This window comes from Microtus oregoni, unplaced genomic scaffold (assembly GCF_018167655.1).
Source record: "Microtus oregoni isolate MIOR12 unplaced genomic scaffold, Mior012 000070F_ref0000104, whole genome shotgun sequence".
In the NCBI taxonomy this organism is placed as follows: domain Eukaryota; kingdom Metazoa; phylum Chordata; class Mammalia; order Rodentia; family Cricetidae; genus Microtus; species Microtus oregoni.
The window spans coordinates 1,819,251-1,844,017 of record NW_024543977.1 but is presented as its reverse complement, the minus strand read 5'-3'; the positions used below and the strand labels follow the sequence as shown (position 1 = coordinate 1,844,017).

General features: G+C 43.3%; 1 protein-coding gene across 16 annotated transcripts in view; it reads right to left on the bottom strand.

Annotated features, from left to right (window-relative positions):
- The window catches only part of Kiaa1217 (KIAA1217 ortholog), an 818,936-nt gene that overhangs the window by 90,152 nt on the left and 704,017 nt on the right, over nt 1–24,767 (bottom strand). For all 16 annotated transcript variants that reach the window (XM_041641628.1, XM_041641627.1, XM_041641635.1 and 13 more), the window contains one exon: nt 3,557–3,755. In XM_041641628.1, coding sequence (XP_041497562.1) covers nt 3,557–3,755 — 199 coding nt within the window. The remainder of the gene's footprint in view (nt 1–3,556; nt 3,756–24,767) is intronic.

Sequence of the window (24,767 nt, the reverse complement as noted above, 5' to 3'; positions counted from 1 at the left end):
GACATTTACCATATAGCATCCTGGCCTGACCTCTCTTCAGTACCTCCCTGAGGAAAATACGTGAAGCCAGTACAATAACGAACTAGTCAAATGGTCAACAAATGCGCTCTGACATCTAGAACACCGATAGAAATAAAATTATGACTTCATAAGAATAAAGCCACTGTCTTTAGTTACACCTACCTGTATTCTTTTTTTAAATGTATTACATAATGTTTGTGGCAAAAATTTCCATCACTGAACTTAAATTAAAACATTTTATGTACAAAAGCTAAAGAGTAAATGGTCCTACAGGGAGGATACACAACGGTCATTTAAGATAAACATGATATTCACCAAAAACAACTATTTTATCCTGAACACTTTTAGGCCCATTTTTCACATTTAAATTAAAGAAACAAAAAGCAACTTAAGGAGAGAGAATGGTAAGCTAAGTGCCAACAAGTTATCATTATTGCAATAAGAAACAAACAACACAGTAATATATCTGAGAATTATTAGGTTGTGTGTATGTTTGTGTGCATGTATGTGTGTATGTGTTCATACGTGCATGTGTGTCTGTGTGCATCTGGAAGTGGGGCATGGACTAAAACCCAGGCCTTATCCCTGATAACTTGCGCTATATCCTCACATTACCAGGGTTTAAAAAGTGTCTCTTCTAACAAGCACTGCTTTCAGTTCTTTTATGGGACGGATTTCGTTGAGGAGGACCATGGTCTTTTTCTTCGTTGGCTCTTCCCAAGTCCCCTCCTGACATTTCCAAAGAATGCAAGACCAAGCCCAAGGAACCATACCTTAGAACTCGGAAAGGCTTTAGAAAATGGTGACTCATGGTATATGTAAATGTTTCAATCGGCCGAAAGTGAGAGGAGCCCAAGTGCTCCCAATCGCCTCCTGACAGCTTTAGGGTCTGCAGTCCAGCACTTAGTCACTGCTATTGTCCCTCAGGGCCTCTCTACCCATGAGTGCAGAAATAGAAGGGGATAGCCGTGAAGTGGTCTGTCCATGTAAAAAATAACACACGGCTTTATATTATCAGAGATATACGTTTCAATATAATGCGATTACCTCCGGTTTAACTTTATGTTTTGTAAATTAAAAAAAAATGGTGACAGCTTGATTAATAATTTATCTAAAAAATAAGCATGACTTTTCAGTGGTCATAAATATTTAAACCTGTTTTCCAAAAGCAGGAAGTTGCACAACAGTTGCAGTACCACCTATAGCTTGGGGCATGTGTCAAGTAATGAAAGCCCTAAATTACACCCTGGCACCGCCTTAGTAGTCATCCAGGGTTGCTGCTAGATATGGATCAGCTTGCATTCATGCTCTGCAGGCATTTTACAAAGTACGACTTGCTATTTCCATGATGAAGAAACAGGGGAGCCTGCTCTTTCCAGGGTAGTGACCAAAAAGTCTGTCTTGTGCTCCTCATGATTTGGGCTGAACATTTGGACATCCTGGATGTGTGCCTGTGTTTGTGTGTTTGTCTTAATTGGCTGTGTGCTCTTGAAAAAGCCCCTTAACTTTGATACACCTAATTTCCTCGTTCCATAAAATGTAAGGACTAGATTAAGCTTTTGACTTCTAAACTATTTAGGGACTACATGATGGAGGAAGGTCATTGGCTAATAAAAAACTGCTTGGCCCTGATGGGTTATAATATAGGTGGGTGGAGTAAACAGAACAGAATGCTGGGAGGAAGAGGAAGCGAGCTCAGATGCCAGGCCGCTGCTCTCTGGGGGAGATGCGATGAAGCTCTGACCCAGGATGGACGTAGGCTAGAATCTTCCAGATAAGCGCACCTCGGTGCTACACACATTAATAGAAATGGGCCAGGCAGTGTTTAAATGAATACAGTTTGTGTGTTGTTATTTTGGAGTATAAGCTAGCCGGTGGCCGGGAACCGGCCTGTGGGAAGAGGCCCGCAGCTTCTACTACAACTATAATAGCAACTGCTTGTTTATATAAATTTAAATTCCATTTCTACAGCTGATTTATGGGGACAGATCAGAAGGGGCCCTCATTCTACGGACAACAACACTGCAATTAAGGACAAGGCTTTTGTTTCCTGCTAATCTGTCCAACCACGCTTCCCAGAGAAAGTCCTTTCAGCAGGTGACACCCTTGGGTAAAGGATGACTCTTTCAGAACTGGCATGTGGGACTGCTTCTCAGTGTAGTTGGCAGACACTGAGTTTAGTTTCATTTCGAACTTGTGAGGCACAAACGAAGACCCAGTAGGATCATTACTTAAAGTATCTACAAGTTCTGTCACGGGAAAAAGGGCAGTTTGTGAGGAGTTTGAAATTGTCAGTCTAAAGTATGACTTTAGCTCTTGGCATTTCTTTACCACCTCCCTAAGCTTTAGTTTCCTTGACCTTCAGATGAAATGCAGGGCTGGGTCTTTTCTTATGCTCCTGTCAGCTATCACCTAGGCAGAGCTAGTTACACACACTTCAAAGGTCTGCGTGGAAGATGTCCATTTGCATCCTTGTACTTAACTGTAGGCAGCCAGAGGGTGGACACCCTCCCATCTGTGGCAGCAGTGAAATGGAATGACTGGGGTTTCTCCATCAGGCTGAGGGGAATATGGACTGAGTACAAACTCTAGACACCCAATGTGGTCAAAGACCCACAAAATAAAATAAGCAAACGCCCCCAAACTACTACCTACAACAATGCCGCCAAACTACTTACCTACAACAATGCCCCCAAACTACTACCTACAACAATGCCGCCAAACTACTACCTACAACAATGCCGCCAAACTACTACCTACAACAATGCCGCCAAACTACTACCTACAACAATGCCGCCAAACTACTACCTACAACAATGCCACCAAACTACTACCTACAACAATGCCACCAAACTACTACCTACAACAATGCCGCCAAACTACTACCTACAACAATGCCCCCAAACTACTACCTACAACAATGCCCCCAAACTACTACCTACAACAATGCTGCCAAACTACTACCTACAACAATGCTGCCAAACTACTACCTACAACAATGCCCCCGAACTACTACCTACAACAATGCCCCCAAACTACTACCTACAACAATGCCGCCAAACTACTACCTACAACAATGCCCCCAAACTACTACCTACAACAATGCCCCCAAACTACTACCTACAACAATGCTGCCAAACTACTACCTACAACAATGCCGCCAAACTACTACCTACAACAATGCCCCCAAACTACTACCTACAACAATGCCCCCAAACTACTACCTACAACAATGCCGCCAAACTACTACCTACAACAATGCCCCCAAACTACTACCTACAACAATGCCCCCAAACTACTACCTACAACAATGCCCCAAACTACTACCTACAACAATGCCCCCAAACTACTACCTACAACAATGCCCCCAAACTACTACCTACAACAATGCCCCCAAACTACTACCTACAACAATGCCCCAAACTACTACCTACAACAATGCTGCCAAACTACTACCTACAACAATGCTGCCAAACTACTACCTACAACAATGCCCCCAAACTACTACCTACAACAATGCCCCCAAACTACTTACCTCACATCATTTAACTCATAATAGACGTTTCTGCTTTCGTCTTTGATGTAGATGGCAACGCTGGGCGACTCCAGCATTTTCATGGTGAGCTGCTGTGGGAAGGCACTTACGAAGAGGGCACGGATCGTGTCCGCGCTTGTGATTTCATTCGGCATCCGCAGCTGTTTGGTTTCATCTCCATACTGGAGGTAGAGAACACCTGCACGCAAAAGTATATGCAGTCATCAGCCCATGGATCAAGGAGCGTGGGTGTGAAACGTAAGCTGAGCCACTTCTACCACAACACAATTATAGATGTTCAGAATAAACCTGGAGAGCAAGCAACAGGGGCTGTTTGTTTGGAGCTTCCACGGGACGCATTGTCTGGTTATCATGTAATCACCCGGTTATTCTCTTTGGGCAGGTATTAACCAGGCCATTTTCCCCCCTGTTCTAGAATCAAAAGGACAAAGTTCTAACCTTGATGCCTATAGTAAAAGGCAATACATACCATCCTCAGAAGGTATATTTAGGACTTTGACCTTATGGGTTTATTTTTAGCATTAGTCCATTGACTGGAGACCTAATCATTACAGCAAGGCATAAGATAAGATTCAGAGCTTGTCTCAGAGGTTCATTCTGAAACACTTCAAGTGGAAACAGCACATCTCTGTGGTTTTACTATAGCTATCGAACGCTTATATCATATTAAACTCCCCTCAAGAGGCTGGCACCTTGACATTCCAAATAAAAATGGGACAAGTTGGTTCCCACAGATACCATCACTGAGTGTCAGAGTTCCAAGCGGGGTGGCGTATGTCTTATTTTGGCAAATGAGACATTAACCAATGTGGCGCAAAGTGAAGACCAGACACCTGCTGGCACACTGGATTTGTCTTCTTGATAAGCAAGGTTTGACAGTGATCCCTTTCAGGACCCACATTTGGGGACTCCAACCTAAGCCCCCAAAGAGGTCAAATGTAGGAGAATGGCAGTGGCGTCTGGCTGCTCCAGCAACACACCCTCATGCAGCGAGGAACACGGGATGAACATGAACTCCCGAGTCACGTGACAGAAAGGACATGTCCCCACCAAGCACTGCTGTGACTGGAGAGTCCTAGCTAGCAGACAGTAGGAGCAGCCTCAAGCTACTGCACTTGCTACTGTGGTTTGGTTATCAGTGTCCACAGTGGGTTTGAACACCTGTTCCTCAGCCAGGGGTAGTATTTGGTTAAGTTGTGAAACCTTTAGCAAACGGAGCCTTGCTGGAGGAAGCACACCACTGGAGGACTTTGAAGGTTTACAGCCGGCCCCCATCTACTCTCCTCTGTGTGCAGATAAAATGTGATCTCCCAGCTTCTGCTCTTGCTGTCACGCCTTCCTTGCCTGCTGCCATGTTTTCTCCCGCCACGCTGGACTCTATCCCTCTGGAGCTGTGAGACAAATGAGCCATTTCTCCCCTAGTTGGTGTTGTTAGGCCAGGGTATTTACCATAGAAATAGCAGAAAAGAAATGAACACATTTGCCTTCGCCTGCTATCTGGTCATGGATAACTGAAGTGTTAAATCAAAGATACTGAGGTTTCATCTGAGTCCTGGTGTTTGTGTATTTGTGAGAAGCCATGGGGGTGGGGGCGTAGACTAGCACCACTAGGTAAATATTAATGAGAAGAGACTGAAAAGGAAGCAGATGGCTTTTAGTTAAGTATGGCATCTCACCTAACAAACATATCCTCCAGAAACACCACTGAAATGGCAAAGAGGAAAAAAAACACACACACACATCAAAGAATTAGAAAAAGGAGAGAAGCTTAAGGACAGATGAGAGAAAGCTAACACTGAAATCTTCAAGGGAAGAATTCATTACAAACCAAAGAGACCCATGAGTGCCAGGCTCCTTGAGCATGCCCATACAGAGCTGAAAGGGTGGAGCCTGCCTCAACCTCATGCTTCCCAGCTTATCCAAGGCTGGATTACAACTGGTCAGGTTTACAGGCCTATGCTGGGGGATGGCATCCTACTGTAGAAACCAGAGGAACTTCCTTAGAGCTGACCGGATGAAGGGACCCTCAGGTTCGGAGGGACATCTGCCACCAGGACTGGGTGGCTGTCCCTCCCCTTCTCATGCTAACAGACTTTCAAGTATTTCAGACACTTTATGAAAGCTTTTAACATAAGAAGAGAGCATTTGAGACTTTTTATCAGTCATCTACATTTCTAGAAAAAAAAATGGTTGGGTAAAAAAAATGGCTAGGAAAAACATTTATATAAAAATAGACTATAAGTTGTCTTTTCCCAAACTAAGATTCACGAAACTCCAGAGTGAAAGGGGACGTGACATTCCCAACACACTCAGACTAGTCATTGATACTTGGAAAACAACAGGCCCTGTAGGCTCCTGGAGGTGGGGGGAGTCACAGAGGAAGGACCAGACATCAGAAGGAAGTTATCCTTCTCAATATCGACCAGGAACAGCACTTAAGAAACTCCTGTAGAATAAACTTCCCATATAGGTTTATGTCCCTCCACGTCACCAGCCAGGTTTCCATTAAAACTGTCTTCTCAGTGAGGGTTTCCCTGGATACTCCATCTAGAGTTCCAATACCCATGTCCCCTATTATTTTATATTCTACCCGTGTTTTCTTTCTGTTCTTTTCTCACCCTGAGCTACAAATTTGTATCTTAATGCTTGACCTCAGGTCTGGCTGGTGCAGCTGCAGACTGGGTATACATGTCCAGGACACTCTCGAGAGGATGGGGATGATGCCTTTGAAAACAGAGAGGACGGTGTTTTCATACTTGGTTCCAGAAAGGTATTTACCCTTATTTTTAGCTAAAATAAGTTTTTAAGAGAAGAGATATGTTCTGCAGGGTGGTGGTAGTGCACACCTTTAATCTCAGCACTTGGGAGGCAGAGGTCAGTGGATCTCTGTGAGTTCAAGGCCAGCCTGGTCTACAAAGGGAGTCTCAGGACAGTTGGACTACACAGAGAGACCCTATCTTGAAAAACCAGAGAAAGAGATAGAGACATATATATATATATATATATATATATGTATATATATATACATATATATATATGTGTATATATGGAGAGAGAGAGAGAGAGAGAGAGAGAGAGAGAGAGAGAGAGAGAGAAAGCGAAAGCCATGGAGGTCAAAAGAAGGCACAGATTACCTGGAACTGGAGATACCAGTGACTGTGAGCAAACACAGGGTGAAGGGAACCGAAACCAAACCTGGGTCCTCTGGAAAAGCAGCAAGCGGCAAGAGGGGGGAGTTTTTAAAGTATTTTTTTTTACCCATGGCTCTTCCTATCTATCAAAGTACCTATCATAGGTCCTTTTCTTTTTCCACCTGTCCTGTGTGGACATGTGAATGGTATGTGTATATGTGTGTACAGATAGATGTGTATGTGTGTGTATACATGTGGGAACACAAGGCTGATGTGAGGAGTCATCCTTGGCTGCTCTTCTACCTTATTCATGAGGTAGGGCCTCAGACTCCCCCAGAGCTCACTGATATGACTAGTCTTCGTAGCCACCTTGCTCTATGGGTTTCCTGTCTCTCTTCTGGGGCACTCAACAATCAACAGCTGAGCTATTGCAGGCTCTTAATAAACAGATACTGAATGAATGAATGAATGCATATTCATTAGTCATCTAAAAGGGACTTTGGGTAAGGGACTTATCTGAGCTGGAAATTTTATTTCTAGATGATGTACTTAGCCTCATAGGATCTAGCTTATAAATTAATGTCCCCTTTTCCCAAGTCATCTTTGTGTGTTAGACACGAGCAGTTCCATTACTCCCCTCTGCCCATCCCATGTCAGATCCTCAGGGAGCGAGCTCTCCCGTGTGCCTATGAAGTCACAAGCTCCTTAGACTGCAGAGAAAATCTTTCAGCCCTGTCTGGTCACAGACTGTGAAACGTTTCACTCCAAACAAGAATTTCGGTGACTGTCCCATGGGTTAGCTTATACTATATGAAAAGGATACAACCATTCCTGAAGGCTGGGCCTGAAACAATCCCCAGGTGAGGCCTCTCCAGAACTGCCTGGCAGCAGTTCAATATCATAGCCTTGCCACCCCCACGGGCCTGGTTTTCATCCCCACATCTGCATTCTGTATATGTATGCGTGCTTGAAATAGACTTTAAAGACTCTGGAGTGGAAACAAATTGGGACTACACTCCAATTACCTCAGGTCTGGCTGGTGCAGCTGCCAGCTGGGCACACATGTCCAGTGAGAACGTGACAGTCCAGAGGGGATGGGAATGGTGCCTTTGCAAACAGAGGCGAATGGTGTTTTCACTCATGATTCCGGAAAGGTTTTTAAAGATTCTTAAATTCAGTAGGAATTCTTCTTAATTTATGATGGCATTTTAATGGTACAGTGATAAACTAAAACCCATATGGCTTCAGCCAAGTCCATGATGGCTGCTCCAGGCGCATGAGGGATGTCTGTGGGTTATAATCTCATTCCGCATGAAGACGAGAACAACTGGAACACATGTATGGGATAGCCACTGCATCCCAGACATGGGGCCAGGATTCCATCCCATCAGACAGCATCCTTGTCCAGGTGTATGGGATGGCCACTGCATCCCAGACATGGGGCCAGGATTCCATCCCATCAAACAGCATCCTCGTCCAGGTGTATGGGTGATGGAGGAAGGTCATTGGCTAATAAAGGAACTGCCCTGGCCCATTTTATTGGTTAGAGGATAGGTGGGAGGAGTAAACAGAACAGAACGCTGGGAGGAAGAGGAAGTGAGGTCAGAGACTCGACCGCTTTCCTCTCGGGAGCAGACGCCTGAGAGAGATGCCATGCCCCACTCCCGGGATGAAGCTCCGACCCAGGATGGACTAGGCTAGAATCTCCCCGGTAAGCGCACCTTGGGGTGCTACACACAGATGATTAGGAATGGGCTAAATTAATATGTGAGAATTAGCCTAGAAGAGAATGGGCCAAACGGTGTTTAAAAGAATACAGTGTCCGTGTAATTATTTCGGGGCATAAGCTAGCTGGGCAGGCGGCTGGGGTGTTGGGGACGCAGCCCCGCCGCTGCCCTTATTACTTCATATGGCGCCCACGTGGACAACTGCTTCCACATAAAGCCTGAGACAGCTTGGAAAGTAATTCTAGAACAAAATGAAAGCATTGTGCCTGGTTTCTTGGTAGCAGCAATTTCTCGGTTCTACTCTGCTTGCTCGAGGCAAGCAAGCGCCTCATCTAAGAGAGGCTTCCTGACTCAGCTTTAGCTGCAAAGCCTGCAGCTCATTAAGAGGTCCTGCCACGAAACACTTAAACGGTGTTGACGAAAAGCTGAACACATGCTTTTCGGTTTTCAGCCATAGCAGGAAAAAAGCTGCGCCGTTTAAAAATGCCGGCTTTCTGGGCTGTCCTGCCAGGACAAACTCTGACTCTTTTACGCAGGCGGCTTGCAAGCACAGGCTGTTGAAGCTCGCTTGCTGGCTACAGCCAGTACCTCCGCCATGAGGCTGGAAAGCTAAGGAATGGACTGGATCTAGCTGACAAAGCCACGCCTTTAGTCCTACTGATATTGCTTGGTAAATTAAAGACTTGTGTGGTCAGAAAAAGAGAGATATACAGTAAAGAGAGATTCAAAGACAAAGAAAATTTCTAAAAGGTTTAAAGTGTGTTAAAAATATATGCAGACTAAAAGTTGAAGTTCTTAAAGTAAAAAACAAAAAAAGGAAGAGAGTTGTTGTGTGTGGTAGCACACGCCTTTAATCCCAGTGCCTAGAAGGCAGAGGCAAACAGATCTCTGTGAGTTCAAGGTGTAGTAGCATACACCTTTAATCCCAATGCCTGGGAGGCAGAGACAGGTGGATCTCTGAGAGTTCAAAGACAGCCTGGTCTACAGAGTTACTTCAGGTCAAAGATACAGAGAACCTGTCTCAAAAAGCAAAGAGTTAAAAGTAAAAATAAACAAAATAGAGGTTAAAACAAAGCGTACAAAGATGGAAAATACACAGAGACTTTTGATACTGTATGCTATTATGCTCTCTTTGAATTGTTTAAATGCTGAGGAAGGAGAAACAGATGCTAAAAGATATTTATTTATAAATACTGCTGAACTAATCCAACATAGATATTATGAATTTGGATCTAAGGATATGATACTTTGGGAAGGAGTTTCTTATTTTGTTTTCACAGAGGATGAGACGCTGTTCATTTCTTCTATTCCGATTTGGTATGATGGACCACGTCCTCCTGAATGGTTCCTGTGCACGCCTTCAAAAATTTGTTTCGCTCAACTGTCAACTGAGATGAAACTAGCACACAGGTTATACCATGAAAGACCTAATTAACGACGCCCCCATTCAGCAGGAAGCAGTTTGGAGAGAAAAAACTGCGCCCATGTTCCCAAATATGGTTTATAAACGTCCTTTTACATTTAAAGGGGGATATGATATAGATATGAATAATTTACATTAGTATAGATTTTGCTTTATTGATAGAGATTTAAGGTCAATTTTGTTATATGTATAAGTGTTTCTGATTTTGATTAAGGTATTGTGATTGTGTAGTTCATTTAAATATGTACTGTATAATTAAGAAATATAGGTTGTTAATGGATAATCATCGATAATAGTAAAGCTTGTAGTCATGTTAGTTAGATTTTCTAGATATATAGAGATATATTTTAGATAGACATTCTTCATGTCTTTCAAAGATTACAGAATAGGACATTTAATGTTTTAATAACTGAGGACTTTTCATGACAATGAGACACTCTGCTCCTGGCAGCACCAATGTACTTCAAGAGGAAGATGGGCATCGAAGAGGCACGTAATGGAATTTGATAGCCATTTGGGCAAGAAACTGCTCTTGCCTGGACTATTGGCATAAACTGGACACAGAAAACCCGCAGAGAGAGGACTACTGAACTTGCCTAAGGTGAGATGATCTTTCAGGGTTCCTGATTCATCAAAGAGTCTGCGAGACATTCTGCAGGACACAACAGATAGTGACTGAACTGACTTTGAATTTTCCTGCTTTATGGAAATGTCTGCTGGATACCATGGGCCTGAAGGCTGAAGATGGATGCCCCAACGGTACAGAGGAACTTTGGGTGACTGTCCAGGCAGCAAGATGTCTCTGTCATTTCTAGAGTTTTAAAAGTTGCTTTTTTCTTGTTTGCTTAGGTAGTATTGTATCTTTCTGGAGTCTTTGATGGAGTTAAGAATAGTTAGTTATAGTTATAGTTTTCCTTAGTTATGATAAAGATTATTGTAACTTTTACTTGATAACTGTTTTTGTTATATGTAATTTTGCTATGTTAAAGTTAAAGCTTTTTTTTTTTTAAACCGAAAAAGGGGAAATGATGGAGGAAGGTCATTGGCTAATAAAGGAACTGCCCTGGCCCATTTTATTGGTTAGAGGATAGGTGGGAGGAGTAAACAGAACAGAACGCTGGGAGGAAGAGGAAGTGAGGTCAGAGACTCGACCGCTTTCCTCTCGGGAGCAGACGCCTGAGAGAGATGCCATGCCCCACTCCCGGGATGAAGCTCCGACCCAGGATGGACTAGGCTAGAATCTCCCCGGTAAGCGCACCTTGGGGTGCTACACACAGATGATTAGGAATGGGCTAAATTAATATGTGAGAATTAGCCTAGAAGAGAATGGGCCAAACGGTGTTTAAAAGAATACAGTGTCCGTGTAATTATTTCGGGGCATAAGCTAGCTGGGCAGGCGGCTGGGGTGTTGGGGACGCAGCCCCGCCGCTGCCCTTATTACTTCATATGGGATAGCCACTGCATCTCAGACATAGGGCCAGGATTCCATCCCATCAGACAGCATCCTCGTCCAGGTGTTACTATGACCCAATTTCAAGGTATGGAAATATTAATAGAAGCTCATAAGGTCCAAGTGACTTGCCTTGAAGTTACAGCCAATAGCAAAGACTCAGACACAATTCTATTCTGAAGACCCTGCAGTCTTTGAAGCATACTGCTTCTGAAATTCTGCACTCGGTCTGTTCATTCAGTCTTCCATCACCTAGTGATCTCAGCTGGCATTACATTTTCCCAATGACATGTGGCTTGAAGATCAAGTTGAGGACAGTTAGGGAAGAAATTCCATCTTTAACCCAACTGAAGAGAATGAGGGCACATGGAAGGAAATTCCTCAAGTCAAGGCTGGCCTGAGAGGTTACAGGGAAGTAGGGAGCTCAGAAAGTCACCCCAGGGTTTGGAAATGAACCTCAGGACATCTGGAGTCCTTCTTAAAAAACAAACAAACAAGCAAACAAAACACAAACCAAAACCGAGACAACTCAGATTGCTTCCACCTTAATGGCTTTGCCAAAGCATTGTAGATTTTATCTAAGAATCTTAGTCACAATGAAACAAAGGTATTTGGCAGGTCATTCCTGTGTTGTTACCACCTTCTGAACCTCGGTAAGGTCCCAGAATGAGGGACCACTTACATTTTCTTTATTGTAATAAAGTATCTAAGGATATTCACAGTGTAACCTTAGCCTCCAAGACCTACTCAAGTCATCCCACCTTCCCAGGCACTGTGAGGATACTGGACATATCACCATACACATTCAGTCCACTGGGCCACCAGCTTATTATGGCCTTCTTGCCCATAGTTTGCTACACACACACACACACACACACACACACACACACACACACCAGACACACCTCCTTTGAACATGCTTCCTTCTCTATGTCAATCAGAATTGCTGCCATGATGATATACCTGAGAAAAACAACTTAAGAGACTAAAAATCTATTATGGTTCACAACTTCTGAGGTTTCAGACCATTGTAGCAAGAAAAGCATGAAGGAGCCAAGCAGCTCACCTCGTGACAGCCCAGAAGCAGAGAGAATATGTGTGGCAGGCTTTCTCTTTCTTCCTTTTATTCCAGCTCCACCCCCAGTCTATGCACACACTAGGGTTTTCCACATGTGTCAGTCCTCTCTGGAGACACCCTCTGAGACACAATGTGCTTTACTAGTTTCCCAGGTACCTTCAACCTAAGGAAACTGACCCTCAAGATCAATCACGAGAGTTCCTAACCACACCCCCAGAAGCAGAGCTTCATTATGTGCTAAGGAATCAGCTTTCTTCACATGCAAGCTTACATCGTGTTTTTCTGAAACGGCAGGCATGGTTCTTACTTGTTTACTACAGTTGCTGGTATACAAACCAGCTTGTCTCACCAGATGGTATTACACAATACAGTGGGTAGTAACTCATAGATGCTCACATATATTTACTTTAAATGAATTCAGTTCTCCCTGTACAGTGCTTGTGTTCCTCTGATACACGCCTGCTTCCGGGAAGGACAACACAGTCCTCCTGGAAGGCATTCTCCACAGGCCGGTGATGCAGCAATTTAAGTCGCCCAGTTTCTCCAAATCCACTCTGAGATTATGCAAACCACAATCATTATTGTGCATTGACACCAGCAAAAGAGCAATGTCTCTGAATATATGAAGAGCTCTGGTAGTAATTTCTGAAGAAAAAACATGCTTTCAAATCATGAAAGTTATTAAAATAAAACCAGGAAGATCATTTTTAACATCTATAAAACTGGCTAAGGGATTTACAATAGCATCAGCAGTACGAGAAAAATTAGAAAGATATTCTCATCCATCTCTTGGGAAAGCTCTTTGTAAATATACATTCAAAATTCCCAAAATATGCAATTTCAATGAGTAATTCCAACTCTGTACATTTAGGCACAAATATGTCTTTACCAGAGAATTCAAATGATCAGAACAATATGGACTAGGGAAAATGTCCAACCACGGCGGATTGATTAGACGGATTGAAGCAATCAATCAATCTACTCACGGGGACGCTGATGTTTCATAAGATTTCTAGCAGCATATGGCATTGAGCAAGACATTATATTTTTGTTAAGTGACAGAGTATGAAACAAAATGAATTTATAAAAAGTTAATTACCTTGACAAGAGGTACAAACTTTTAAACTTACAAAAATTGGCGGGGGGGACTTCTTTAAGAGTAAAACCATAAAGTTAGCTATGAACGTCAACATTCAGTTGTGGTTTCATTAGTTCTTGTTAAGTTTATCTATTTTATTGCTATATACCAAAATACTAGAAGTGCCTGAAGGGTCCACTCAAACTCCTTCATACTCTTCTGTCTATCCTTTATAAAACAAGGTTTGGTTTAATCATCTTTCAGGACAGCTTGCTCACATCCAAAGAGAATGACCAAGAAAATAACACCTTCTTGGTTAAGTGGTCATTTCTTAAGCCAGAAGAGATCGACCAAGGTTCAATGATTATATAAAATCTCTCAGTAGAGTTGGTGACATGCAATGTGACATCAGCATAAGGGAGAAACTGGTATTTATTACAAGTGAGACTTAACTATAGTTAATACGTCTGAGCATCCTTAAGAAGTGCCTTATTACAAACTTACAAAAAATATATGTACTTAGAGGGACATCATAGACACTGAGGAATCAGCTTTATTCACTAGATATGCTCCTACCATGTTCCAGGTCTCTTGTACAATATTGAGTATATGAAATAATACAACCCTAATCATAATTATATTAGAAATAGACAAAGGCTAAGAGAAATAGAGTACACTCGCAACTTTAAAAATAGTTTAATGTTTAAGTTGATTTTCTTAAGTATATCTGCCAAAAAGAAACTTTCAAATAAGCTTAAAATGTGAAAAGTCATCTTTAAACTTGGGTTATTTTGTGTGTGTGATTTCTATAGTGGAAGTGCTACCTATAACAGTTAATGCAAGAAAAAGACACCAAAGGTACACGGTGCTGAAAGGGGCACCAAAGGGATGCAGGATGTTAGGGAGAGCCCGGAGGAGTGAGGACGAAGGAAGCACATTGCAGGAATTCATGAGGATTCCGTGTGGATGAAGGAGGCTAGAACTGTTCAAAAACAAACAGCAACCCAGAGGCTTGGAAAATGGAGAATAAATATTGTTAAATAGAACTTGTCATTTATAATAACACTGGCAATTCTGAGGAACACTGATAAGCAGAAGGGCTCACTCCACCCCGCATCAACACTATTAAAACACTGTGGTCTTTGGCACAGAACAAATAAGATTATGGAGTGAAGCAAAGCCCAGGGAGAGACAGGTTTTATGAAGGCCTGAAATATGATAGGCGTGGCTCTAAAATTCATGGAGGAATGTCGATTCAATAAATAGTCCCACAAGTAGTTTTCCATACAGCAGAAGTAAAATATATCCCTTTCTTATGCCATAAGCAGGAAAGATTCCTGTTAGACTTGTGAGCAATATGTGAAGAAAAACTATGAAACTTTTAAAGGTCAGTAACATAGGGAGGTGCCTTCTACCAATGCAGGGGGCTTTTAAAAGGAGAAGGAAGCATGGAGGAAGGCACTGTTTTATTATCCCATATTAAAATAAGTATTTCATACTATGGAAGGCAGTAAACAAAGAAAACAAACCACATCCTAAAAGACGATATTTATAAATCAACAAGAAGATAGCGAAATAGAAAACAAACAGCAATAGACATCCAAAATGAAAATAAACAAGCAAGTCAATGAAGAAGAAATTCCTCAGGTGAATAAACATGAAAATGTTTTCTGTAATTGAAGGTGCGATTTGAACGGAAAACACCGCCATACTATTTTATCCCCATCGCGCAGGGAAAGCCAGGAAACCTAATGGCCTCAAGTGTCGCTGTGAGTATGAGAAAATGCCAGTGAGAGAATAAACTTAGCCATTCCTTTGGAGAGCCTTAAGATTTGTGTGCTATTCTTGGCCACGTCGTTGCTGTTTATCATAGACAACAGCTCATACACATGTTCCAAGAAAGCCCACTGTAGCTCCATTTGCAGGTGTCTGTTCTTAGTGCTGCATTCATACAATGGTTAATACAGTAAACAGCTGTTATAATGGCGGGGAAGCATGTCTGTCCTGGAGGTAGAGCTCAACAACATAAAGCTGAGAGGCCACGCAGACTAGAGAGCGATGCATACAACCCACTTAGTAGAATGTTACACTGACCACATAATCATACTCTTGCTTGTGAGCACACGGGAACACGCAGAGGCACAAGCATTTGCATGGTAGCTACACTTGCTAGCTACTGGTCAGCACTGGGATATGCATAGCAGCTACTCCCTCGAGCTATTGGTTGGCTCTGGGATATGAAAAGATATATGGCTTTATACCATGCTATCTCTTTTTAAATGTTTGTTAAGGGGGCTGGAGAGATGGCTCAGTGGTTAAGAGCATTGCCTGCTCTTCCAAAGGTCCTGAGTTCAATTCCCAGCAACCACATGGTGGTGGCTCACAACCATCTGTGATGAGGTCTGGTGCCCTCTTCTGGCCTGTAGACATACACACAGACAGAATATTGTACACATAATAAATACATATTAAAATAAATAAATGTTTGTTAGGTAAGAGGGTTCAATTATACAAATAACTTTTTCTTCATAAAAATTGACTCAACCTTATATATCACTTGTTATGGGCTGGGCATTGATCTAAACCATCCCCAAATATCAACTCATTTCATCCTTACAGTGAAGCTTTGGGCGACCCAGTTGATGACCTTACACATCGTGCAATGCCATCTCACCACTGATAAAAGGATCTCTTTATTTTTGGCAACGTCTACTATATTGTTGTTTTCTATATTTTTCCAATTTAAGATACTAAAGAAGAGACCATTTTACTTAAGATTTATGTATTTATTATGTATACATTTTCTGCCTGCATGTCAGATGAGGGCGCGAGATCTCATTACAGATGGTTGTAAGCTACCATGTGGTTGCTGGGAATTGAACTCAGGGCCTCTGAAAGAGCAGTCAGTGGTCTTAACCTCTGAGCCATCTCTCCAGCCTAGAAGAGACCATTTTTAAAGAGATTATCAAGATGAAACTTGAGAGATGGCTCAATGGTTATGAATGCCAGCTGCTCTTATAGAGGAATCAGGTTTTATTCCAAGTATCAAATGGCAACTCACAACCTCCTGTAACTCTAGTTCTAGGGGAACTGATACCCTCTTCTGGCCTCTAAACAATACACACACACACACACACACACACAGGCAAATAAAAATAAAATAAATTAAAATTTTTAAAAATCCAATCTGGGCATGGAGGCACATGCTTTTAATTCCGGCATTCAGGAGACACAGGCAGGTGGATCACTGTTAGTCCAAGACTAGCTTAATCTACACAATGAGTTACAGGCCAGACAGGGCTATGTAGGGAGGACCTGTCTCAAAACAAAAACAAAAACCAATAATAATAATAATAATAATAAATTTTCAAGATATTGTTGACAATAATGATGACAATGCTCTCTTAATGGCCTTTTCCCACATATCATACAGATCTGACCAAGAAACTAAAACCTGGGTGTAGCCTGGGAATCTGGACATTTTCTTTGGCTAGTGATAAAATAACAGACCCTGAAATTCCATAATGGCAAGCAAAGAGTAAAGGTCATAAAAGGAAGAATTAGAATCTTCTGAAGAAAAAAACAAATGATCTGAGAAAAAGGGAGGAGAAAGGAAGGAAAGAAGCCCAGCAATAATTAAATAAAAATAATGAACAACAGTAAGTGTATAGTGCAGTTCTGATGCATGCTTTCTTAGTCTCAGACTCTGGCTATGATCTTTTATTTGTATGTTTTGTTTTGGTTTTTAGAGAAAGGGTTTCTCCATGTAGCTTTGTCTGTGCTGGAACTAGCTCTTGTAGACCAGGCTGGCCTCGAACTCACAGAGATCCGCCTGCCTTTGCCTCCCGAGTGCTCAGACTAAAGGTGTGAGACCCCACCACTGGCTCTGGCTATGATTTTTAAAAAAATCATATACAAAAAAAGGTATACAAGCTTCCTTAGAGGGAGATGTGTGCGTCCTGTACTGTCTTCACTCTCACTGACCAGCAAATGTAGGCACTATTGTGGTTTGATAGGAATGTCCCTCTGTAGGTTAATGTGTTAAACATTTGGTACGCAGCTTATTTTAATTTCTATTAATCATTTTTAATTTTGGCAATACAATACATATATATGATGCATTGCGCTTATACTCACATCTTTTTATTTTTATTCGTGTGTGTGTGTGTGTGTGTGTGTGTGTGTGTGTGTGTGTGTGTGCGTGCATGAACATGCATGCTATGGGAATTTATGTGCACCATATGATTGCAGGGACCTATGCAGACCAGAACAAGGCATCAGATCCCCTGGAACTGGAGTTGTAAGCAGTTGTCCATGGACATGTGGGTGCTGGGAACTGAACCCAGATTCCCTGCTATAATAGAAAGTGCTATTAACAACCGAGTCATCTGTCCAGTACAACCTCCTCTTACTTTCTGAATTAAAAATGTTTTTCTCGTTGTTGTTGTTTTATGACTGTAGTCAAGCCTTAAACCCCTAAGTTCAAGTCGCCCTCTTGTCTCAGACTTCCTGCAGCTGTGACTAGAAGCAAGTGTCACCATGCAAGGTTAAAGTTTATTTTAAAAAGACACAAGTATGGGCTGCTTGGATCCCAAAGCCATCTTGTGCTTTTGGGCCCTTCCCACTTCTTTCCTCCCTCTCATTCAGTTTCACGGATCTATTAGATCTACTAGTTGAGCAATAAAGTTGGGAAGACAGGCAGCCAGGAGGGCGTGGTTCATCTTAGGCAGCTGTTCCTGTCTTGGCAGCTCTTTCTAGGCTCCTTTTAGGAGTCTGAAGGCTAGTCTCAAAATATTTTCCAGAAGAGAAAGGATGTGGGCAGTTTTTTGAAATCCATATCTCTCTGGCCTTCATTCTAAAGCACCTAAAAAGAAACAAACAATAACAACAATAACAGAAACCCCACACAGCTGTCATATTGCCCATGAGTCCTGAAAAGACACAACCCAGCCAATGCTCACACTCCTGGGAAAGACTAACTTCCTAAAGCTTTGTGATTTGACCTAAGAGAAAGGGAAGACAGATGTGTGTTAATCCCGACAGAACAGTAAGCGTCACACTGTGTGACACAGGTGTCTGGAAGGGGGCCTAGTTGCCCAAGCTGCCAACATGGGCAAAGAAATTCTTGGAACTGTGGGGTGATGTGGTGTTGTCCTTAGTGGGGATTATTTCTTTACAGCCACCATGCAAAGTTCGACTGGAAGCCGAACCAGAGGGAGGCAGGCTACCTTGGCAGCATTGCTCAGGCTGAGTTGTCAGGGGCGGGCCTTCCCAATCAGATGCGCTAGCTTTGTGCTGTTTCAGAGAACTCTGAAACCAAACCCGGCTTTACGTTCAGGTCTGGATATTATGAAGGCTGAGTTTGTCAAAGCATGAGGAGGGTATGGATTGTGTCTTACACTTTGTTAGCCAGATTTAAACCTTTAAAACTACCTTGATGGGGCTGGAGCAGTGGCTCAGGGGTAAAGAGCACTGGTTGCTCTTCCAGAGGACCCAGGTTCAATTCGCAGCACCCACATGACAGCTAACTACTGTCTGTAACTCTAGGATCTGACAGGCTCACACAGACACATGCAGGCAAAACACCAAGGTACACAAAACAAACAAACAGATTGAAGCTACCCTGGCAAAAGGTATGCAAGAACATGTACGCTACTCAGTGAGCATATCGGTGTGTCAGACACTAGGACCTGGGCGCTCAGAAATGTCAGCCAGAGCTAAGAATAGCCAGGTCTTCACCTTCTGGCCATTACGTAGCTGTGGACTTAGGCCATCAACAGTTCATTTTCAAGTGTTCCTGGTGGAGCCGGGACCATAGCACATTCAGTGCCGGTCTGATCGGGTTTGGCTTTGGGGCTAGAAACAAAGGTGGACTTAATGACCTGGTAACAGTGCATCACCTTCTCTATCCCACTGACTTTGTTACTATTTTATATCTATAATTTCTTCCCCATGGCTCTTCTCTGGTAATCATTCCGTCACTTGTTCATTTACTGACTCCCCTGGACTTTTCTGGGGCTATTATTAAAGTTCCCAGCTGTCTTGTGGGCACTCCCAGCAGACCCAGTCAGACTCCAGCCTGAAGTGGACAGGACAGTGACAGGACGCTGGCCTCCAGAGGGGTCCATTCTGTTCCTGGCCCTCCACCCACCTCTCAACCCTGGGGGTCTGCCTGCTGCTCCCAGCACGGCTTCTCCTGTGTCCTCCAGCCACCAGAGGATCTGCTGGCAGCCTCCTCCGAGTCTTCTGTCTCTGCCCCATCCACACTCTGACCCAGCAGGAGAACTGGGACGTCCTCTTGGTGCTGGCCTGAGGAGCCAAGTGGCTTCAGGAGAGCTAATGCTGAGCTCATGGAGGCCTGGGACCGGCACCCAAGATCCTAACTGTGTGGACCTGTGTGTCCCTCTTGCTCAAGAGCATGCGAGATGGGAAGGGCCACTGCTAGGTCCGGGTGAAGGAGGGTAAGACACCCCCTCCCACAAACGACCAGCTTTTAGTACGTGGGGATTTTAAGGAAGGTTGGCCTGACGGATCTTGTTCTTGTGACATAAACCTCCAGGACTGAGCTTGAGAAATCGCACTTCCAATCTGCTTTCTCAAGACCCCACCTCATCCTGCCACCCAAGATTTTTGCTATTTTTTTTAACATTTTAAGCCACCCCCCCACCCCATTGATACTTTCTAAGCGGCATTTAAGAGACCCACACATGACTATTTCTTCCTCTCGCCTCCCTTTGAAGCCTCACTATGCCTTTCAAGAGAAGCTTCTGATGTCAATCACAGGATCACAATAAAGAAAGAGTATCTGAGGGCAGCTGAGTCATGTGGGCCCCACTGGAGCAGCTCCGGAGGTGGTGGACCAGGAGGAGGGCCCTGAGACTGACCAAACTGTAGGACTTCTGTCCTCAAGCCCTTCCTGATCTACCTGAAAAACACACCTTGCTTCCGGATTCACTGTAAATCACCATTCAGAAATACGAGTCCCTTTGAAATGCCTCAGTATCAAAGTGACCTTTGTGCACATTCCTCCTTTAATGAAAGCTCTAGAAAAGACGGATCAGGCCCACAGGCACCTCGGGCTGCTTTGCTGTCTAAGGAATTTATCAGGCGAAGTCACTGTATTGTGCTGTTCTGAACATAACATGCGTTCGACAAGTTGACTGCCCACCCCGGGCTCCAGCAAAAATGACTTCAAGCTTGTGACTTTCGGGCTCTGTGCATCCCCTCGCCTTATCATTTACAATAGCCATTCCACTCCCGCAGAAACACTCTGTTTATGTAACAGAACAAAAGGGAGAATAATAGCCTACGTCCGTGTTCCCCAGAACAGGGTAACTCAACTACACAGGGCGCTGACATGAGCGAAAACAACCAAAGGCGAGCTGGCTGAGCTATGCTTTCAGCTGTCCTTAAATAAATTCTTTAGCAATCGAGAATCGTAGATGAGACCCAGGGCTGCTTCTGATCTACAGAGTGGCACTGCATTCATTTCACCTAAGTGTATGTCATCACAGATGGACTGAACTCATTCTAGGGAGACGGAGTGCCAACACTGCACACACAGTGTTCTCGGGGCTGGTAATAAAGTAGTCAGCTTGGAGATGTGAACGTGTGCTGCCACACAAGAGATAATAAACTCATAAAGGAGTGTGGAGCGTGTCATCTAATAGGGGAAAAGTGAAATGGGTGTGTGGGGAGGGAGAGGGAGGGCAGCAGGCAGGGTGGGTGGATTGCTATTCTACTCACAGGAGGTGGATGTCCTACAGAGACAAAGATGTTTGGGGAAAGAGTGGGAGCAGGCTTGCAGGTATCAGGAGGACTAACAGTTCCGCACCAAGGTACAGAAAGACTTAAGGAGAAGCGTGTCTGATGAGTGCCAGGAGCAGCAGGGAGCTACAGTGTTTGGAGGCAGAGGAGAAATGGCGAGGACCCAGACATGTGGTCAGAAAAGCAACAGATGGCAGGATCATAGAGACCCGGGTACTGTGAATGAGCTGGGAGGCTGACGGGATTGTGGGGAGAGGAACAGCAAGATGGGCCTGCTTACTAGAACTGCTTAGGTAAATGCTCACTTAGAGGGGTGAGGGCTAACAGTAAGGAACCGCAGGAAGCTAAAGCAAAAATCTGAGGAGAGATTATGATGGGTGAGAACATTTCTGGCTAGTCAGTGGTCTAGTAGTGTCATGAGAAGCAGTTCCAGGACCCCTCCCCCTACTGGATACCAAAATATAGACATGTTCAAATCCCTTATACAAAATAGTTCATGCAGGCTGGAGAGATGGCTCAGTGACTGCTCACTGACTGCTCTTCCAGAGTTCCTGAGTTCAGTTCCCAGCAACCACATGGTGGCTGACAGCCATCTATAATGAGATCTGGTGCCCCCTTCTGGTGTGCAGGTTTACATGGAAGGAATGCTGTGTGCATAATAAATAAATAAACTCCAGGGCTATACAGAGAAATCCTGTCTCAAAAATTAAAAAAAAAAAAAACCAAAAAACCAGACAAAACAAAATAGCGCATGCAGTATTTGCACATCACCTATGCATACCTTCCTGTGTTCTGTAAATCATCTTTAGACGACTTTTAATACATAAGCTAGTAGTTGAGATACTACATTGTTTAGGAAATAGTGACAAGAATATGTGTTCAGTAAACATGTTGATCAAGCAGGGAGTGGTGGCAGCACTTGGGAGGCAGAGGCAGGGGGATCTCTGTGAGTTTGAGGCCAGCCTGGTCTATAAACCAAGTTCCAGGACAGCCAGAACTGTTACAAAGAGAAACCCTGTCTCAAAAAACAAAAACAAAACCAACCAAACAAAAAACCCTCCTGATCGGCTACATCTTGAAGGTAGATTGAACAGAACTTCCTCTAGACTGAATAAAAATGAGATCAAAAGAGGATTCAAGAATAATAGTGAGCCGGGCAGTGGTGGCGCTGGCCTTTAATCCCAGCACTTGGGAGGCAGAGGCAGGCGGATCTCTGAATTCGAGGCCAGCCTGGTCTACAAGAGCTAGTTCCAGAACAGGCTCCGAAGCTACACAGAAACCCTGTCTTGAAAATAAAATGGTGAAGGTTCTATATGAATGATTGGCAAAGGATAATATCATCTACCCAGTTCAGGACAGATCCCATACTGAGAGGCATGGATTTGATAGAGGGAATCAGAAGTTCATTTTGGACCTTTCAACTTTAAAACTTAAGTAAACGACTTCAAATACTAATCTCAGTCTCAAGGGAAATACACAGATCAGAGAGGGCTCTGTCGTATCATTGGCACGTGGCCCCAAAGAGCTAGATCAGATCACATATGGCACTAGGAGGGAAAAGCCATGAAGTCTGGGCAGAAGCCATTTTCTGTGAGACTCTGAGAGGAAACTAGCATAGAGACTGGCAAGGAACAGCCAGGGAATCATTAGGAAAGCGGAAGGTGACCAGAGTTAAGAGAAACACTTGTCTTAAGAATGGTGCGAGATCTTGCCTGTAAAGAGATGTCATGTCACAGCACCAGTTCACACATGAATGCCACCCATGACCTTGACTGGAGCTGCATCTGGACAAGGGTGACCTAGAAAGTCTGAGCGCCCATGTTTAAGGGGAAATGACAGGAGATCTGGAGCCAGTACAGTCACCTTCCGACCTGTTACCATGGCGCAGGAGTTGGAAGGGGATGTGACAAGTCAGTTGGAGCCAAAGCTACAACCTTGGGTAATCTAGACTCAAACAGTCACACATGATTCCTGAGGACTAATAAGCAAGTCAGAGGACAAAGGACTTAAGTGGATCAGCAACAATCAAGATATTTTTTAGGTTACTCAGATTTCTTTCTCTCTCTAGCAGATATTTTTTGTGAGATTGGGACAATCAAACTGGGAAGTTATAGCCAACATAACAGTTGCACAGACTTTTGTCTCAGAATTATGCAGACACAAGTTTCGGGCACAGTACTACATCTGGCTACGCAGCTACAGCGCTACAGCTTTTCCTGTACAACATGACTAACGCCCCCTTGGTGATGCTCACTCTTATTTTATCAAGCAAGTTACTTTGGTGAGCTTTGTGGTAAGTTTGATCTCAACCAAGTGTCCATTTCCTTGGGCAACTTCTTGCTAATAGTAGTAGCCATCAAAATTCAAACAAAAACAAAAAGAACAAAATCAAACTAGTGTCCATAGTTAGAGCCAAAGTCACAGGCTAGTGGTCATTTTATATGTAATGAAATAATGAAAATAAAAATCACACTGGGTCTTGGTTTCATGTTTTCTGTTTGCCCGAATAGGCTATACTTTCCATGGGGTATCAATTCCAGTAATCCTATGGAAAATGAAATCCATGGATGCTCAAGTCCCTTTTGTAAAATGTTGAAATAATCTCCAATAGCTTGCATATCTTCCAGTATACTTTAAATCATCTTCAGATTCACTGTGATGCCCAATACAATATAAATACTACATAAATAGTTAATGACAAGAAAAGCCTATAGCATTTGTTCAACATGTTGGGTCTCAAACTCAGGATAAATACCTGAGATTCCATTAACATAGCAAAGGGGAAGCTGGCCACCAGGTTCTTCAGCATCCTTCAGTCCCTCTGTTACAGGGCCTCCTGCATGGCATGCCATGCCTCCTTCCCTAAACTTCTTCAGCCTGAGGGCTGGTCGCCCCTCCTCGAGTTGCTCTTCTCTGTAGAATCCAGCCATTTTGGTTGTGTACCCCTCTTTGCCCTTTAGCCTCTTGTTCTCTTGGCTACTGTTCCTGGTTCCCTTTTCCCAATCCCTTCCCCCATACCCTGACAGGGTCCAGCTTAGTCTGTCATGTTCAGTCTAGACCCTTCCAGATGTCTCTGGCTATGCTTTCCATCATATTTACAATAAACCTTGTTTTCCATCATACCTAGGGATAATCATGTCTCCACAATGTCTCTCCCTGTATTCTCCTTTATATCTTCCATAGACCGTCTCCTCCATCAATTCTACTTTTAATTTCTTTTTTTCTAATCACAATACAAACTTCATTATTTTTCTAAATAGTGGTGAGGTTTGGTTGGGTGAAATCATAGATGCAAAACCTATAGATACGGAGGAACAATTATGTGCATGTATATGTGTACATAGTGGTACACAGATTGGTAAACACAAACATAAACGTACACAAAAATTTGCACATACACATACAACTTCTCATAATAGATAACCTAGGAGTAATATCAATATTATAAAAGAATGCACTAAGGATATTCCTTTAATAGCAATTAGCATCAAAATTTAAGCACACTTAAATCCCAGTAAGGAGTGAACATGCCAAAG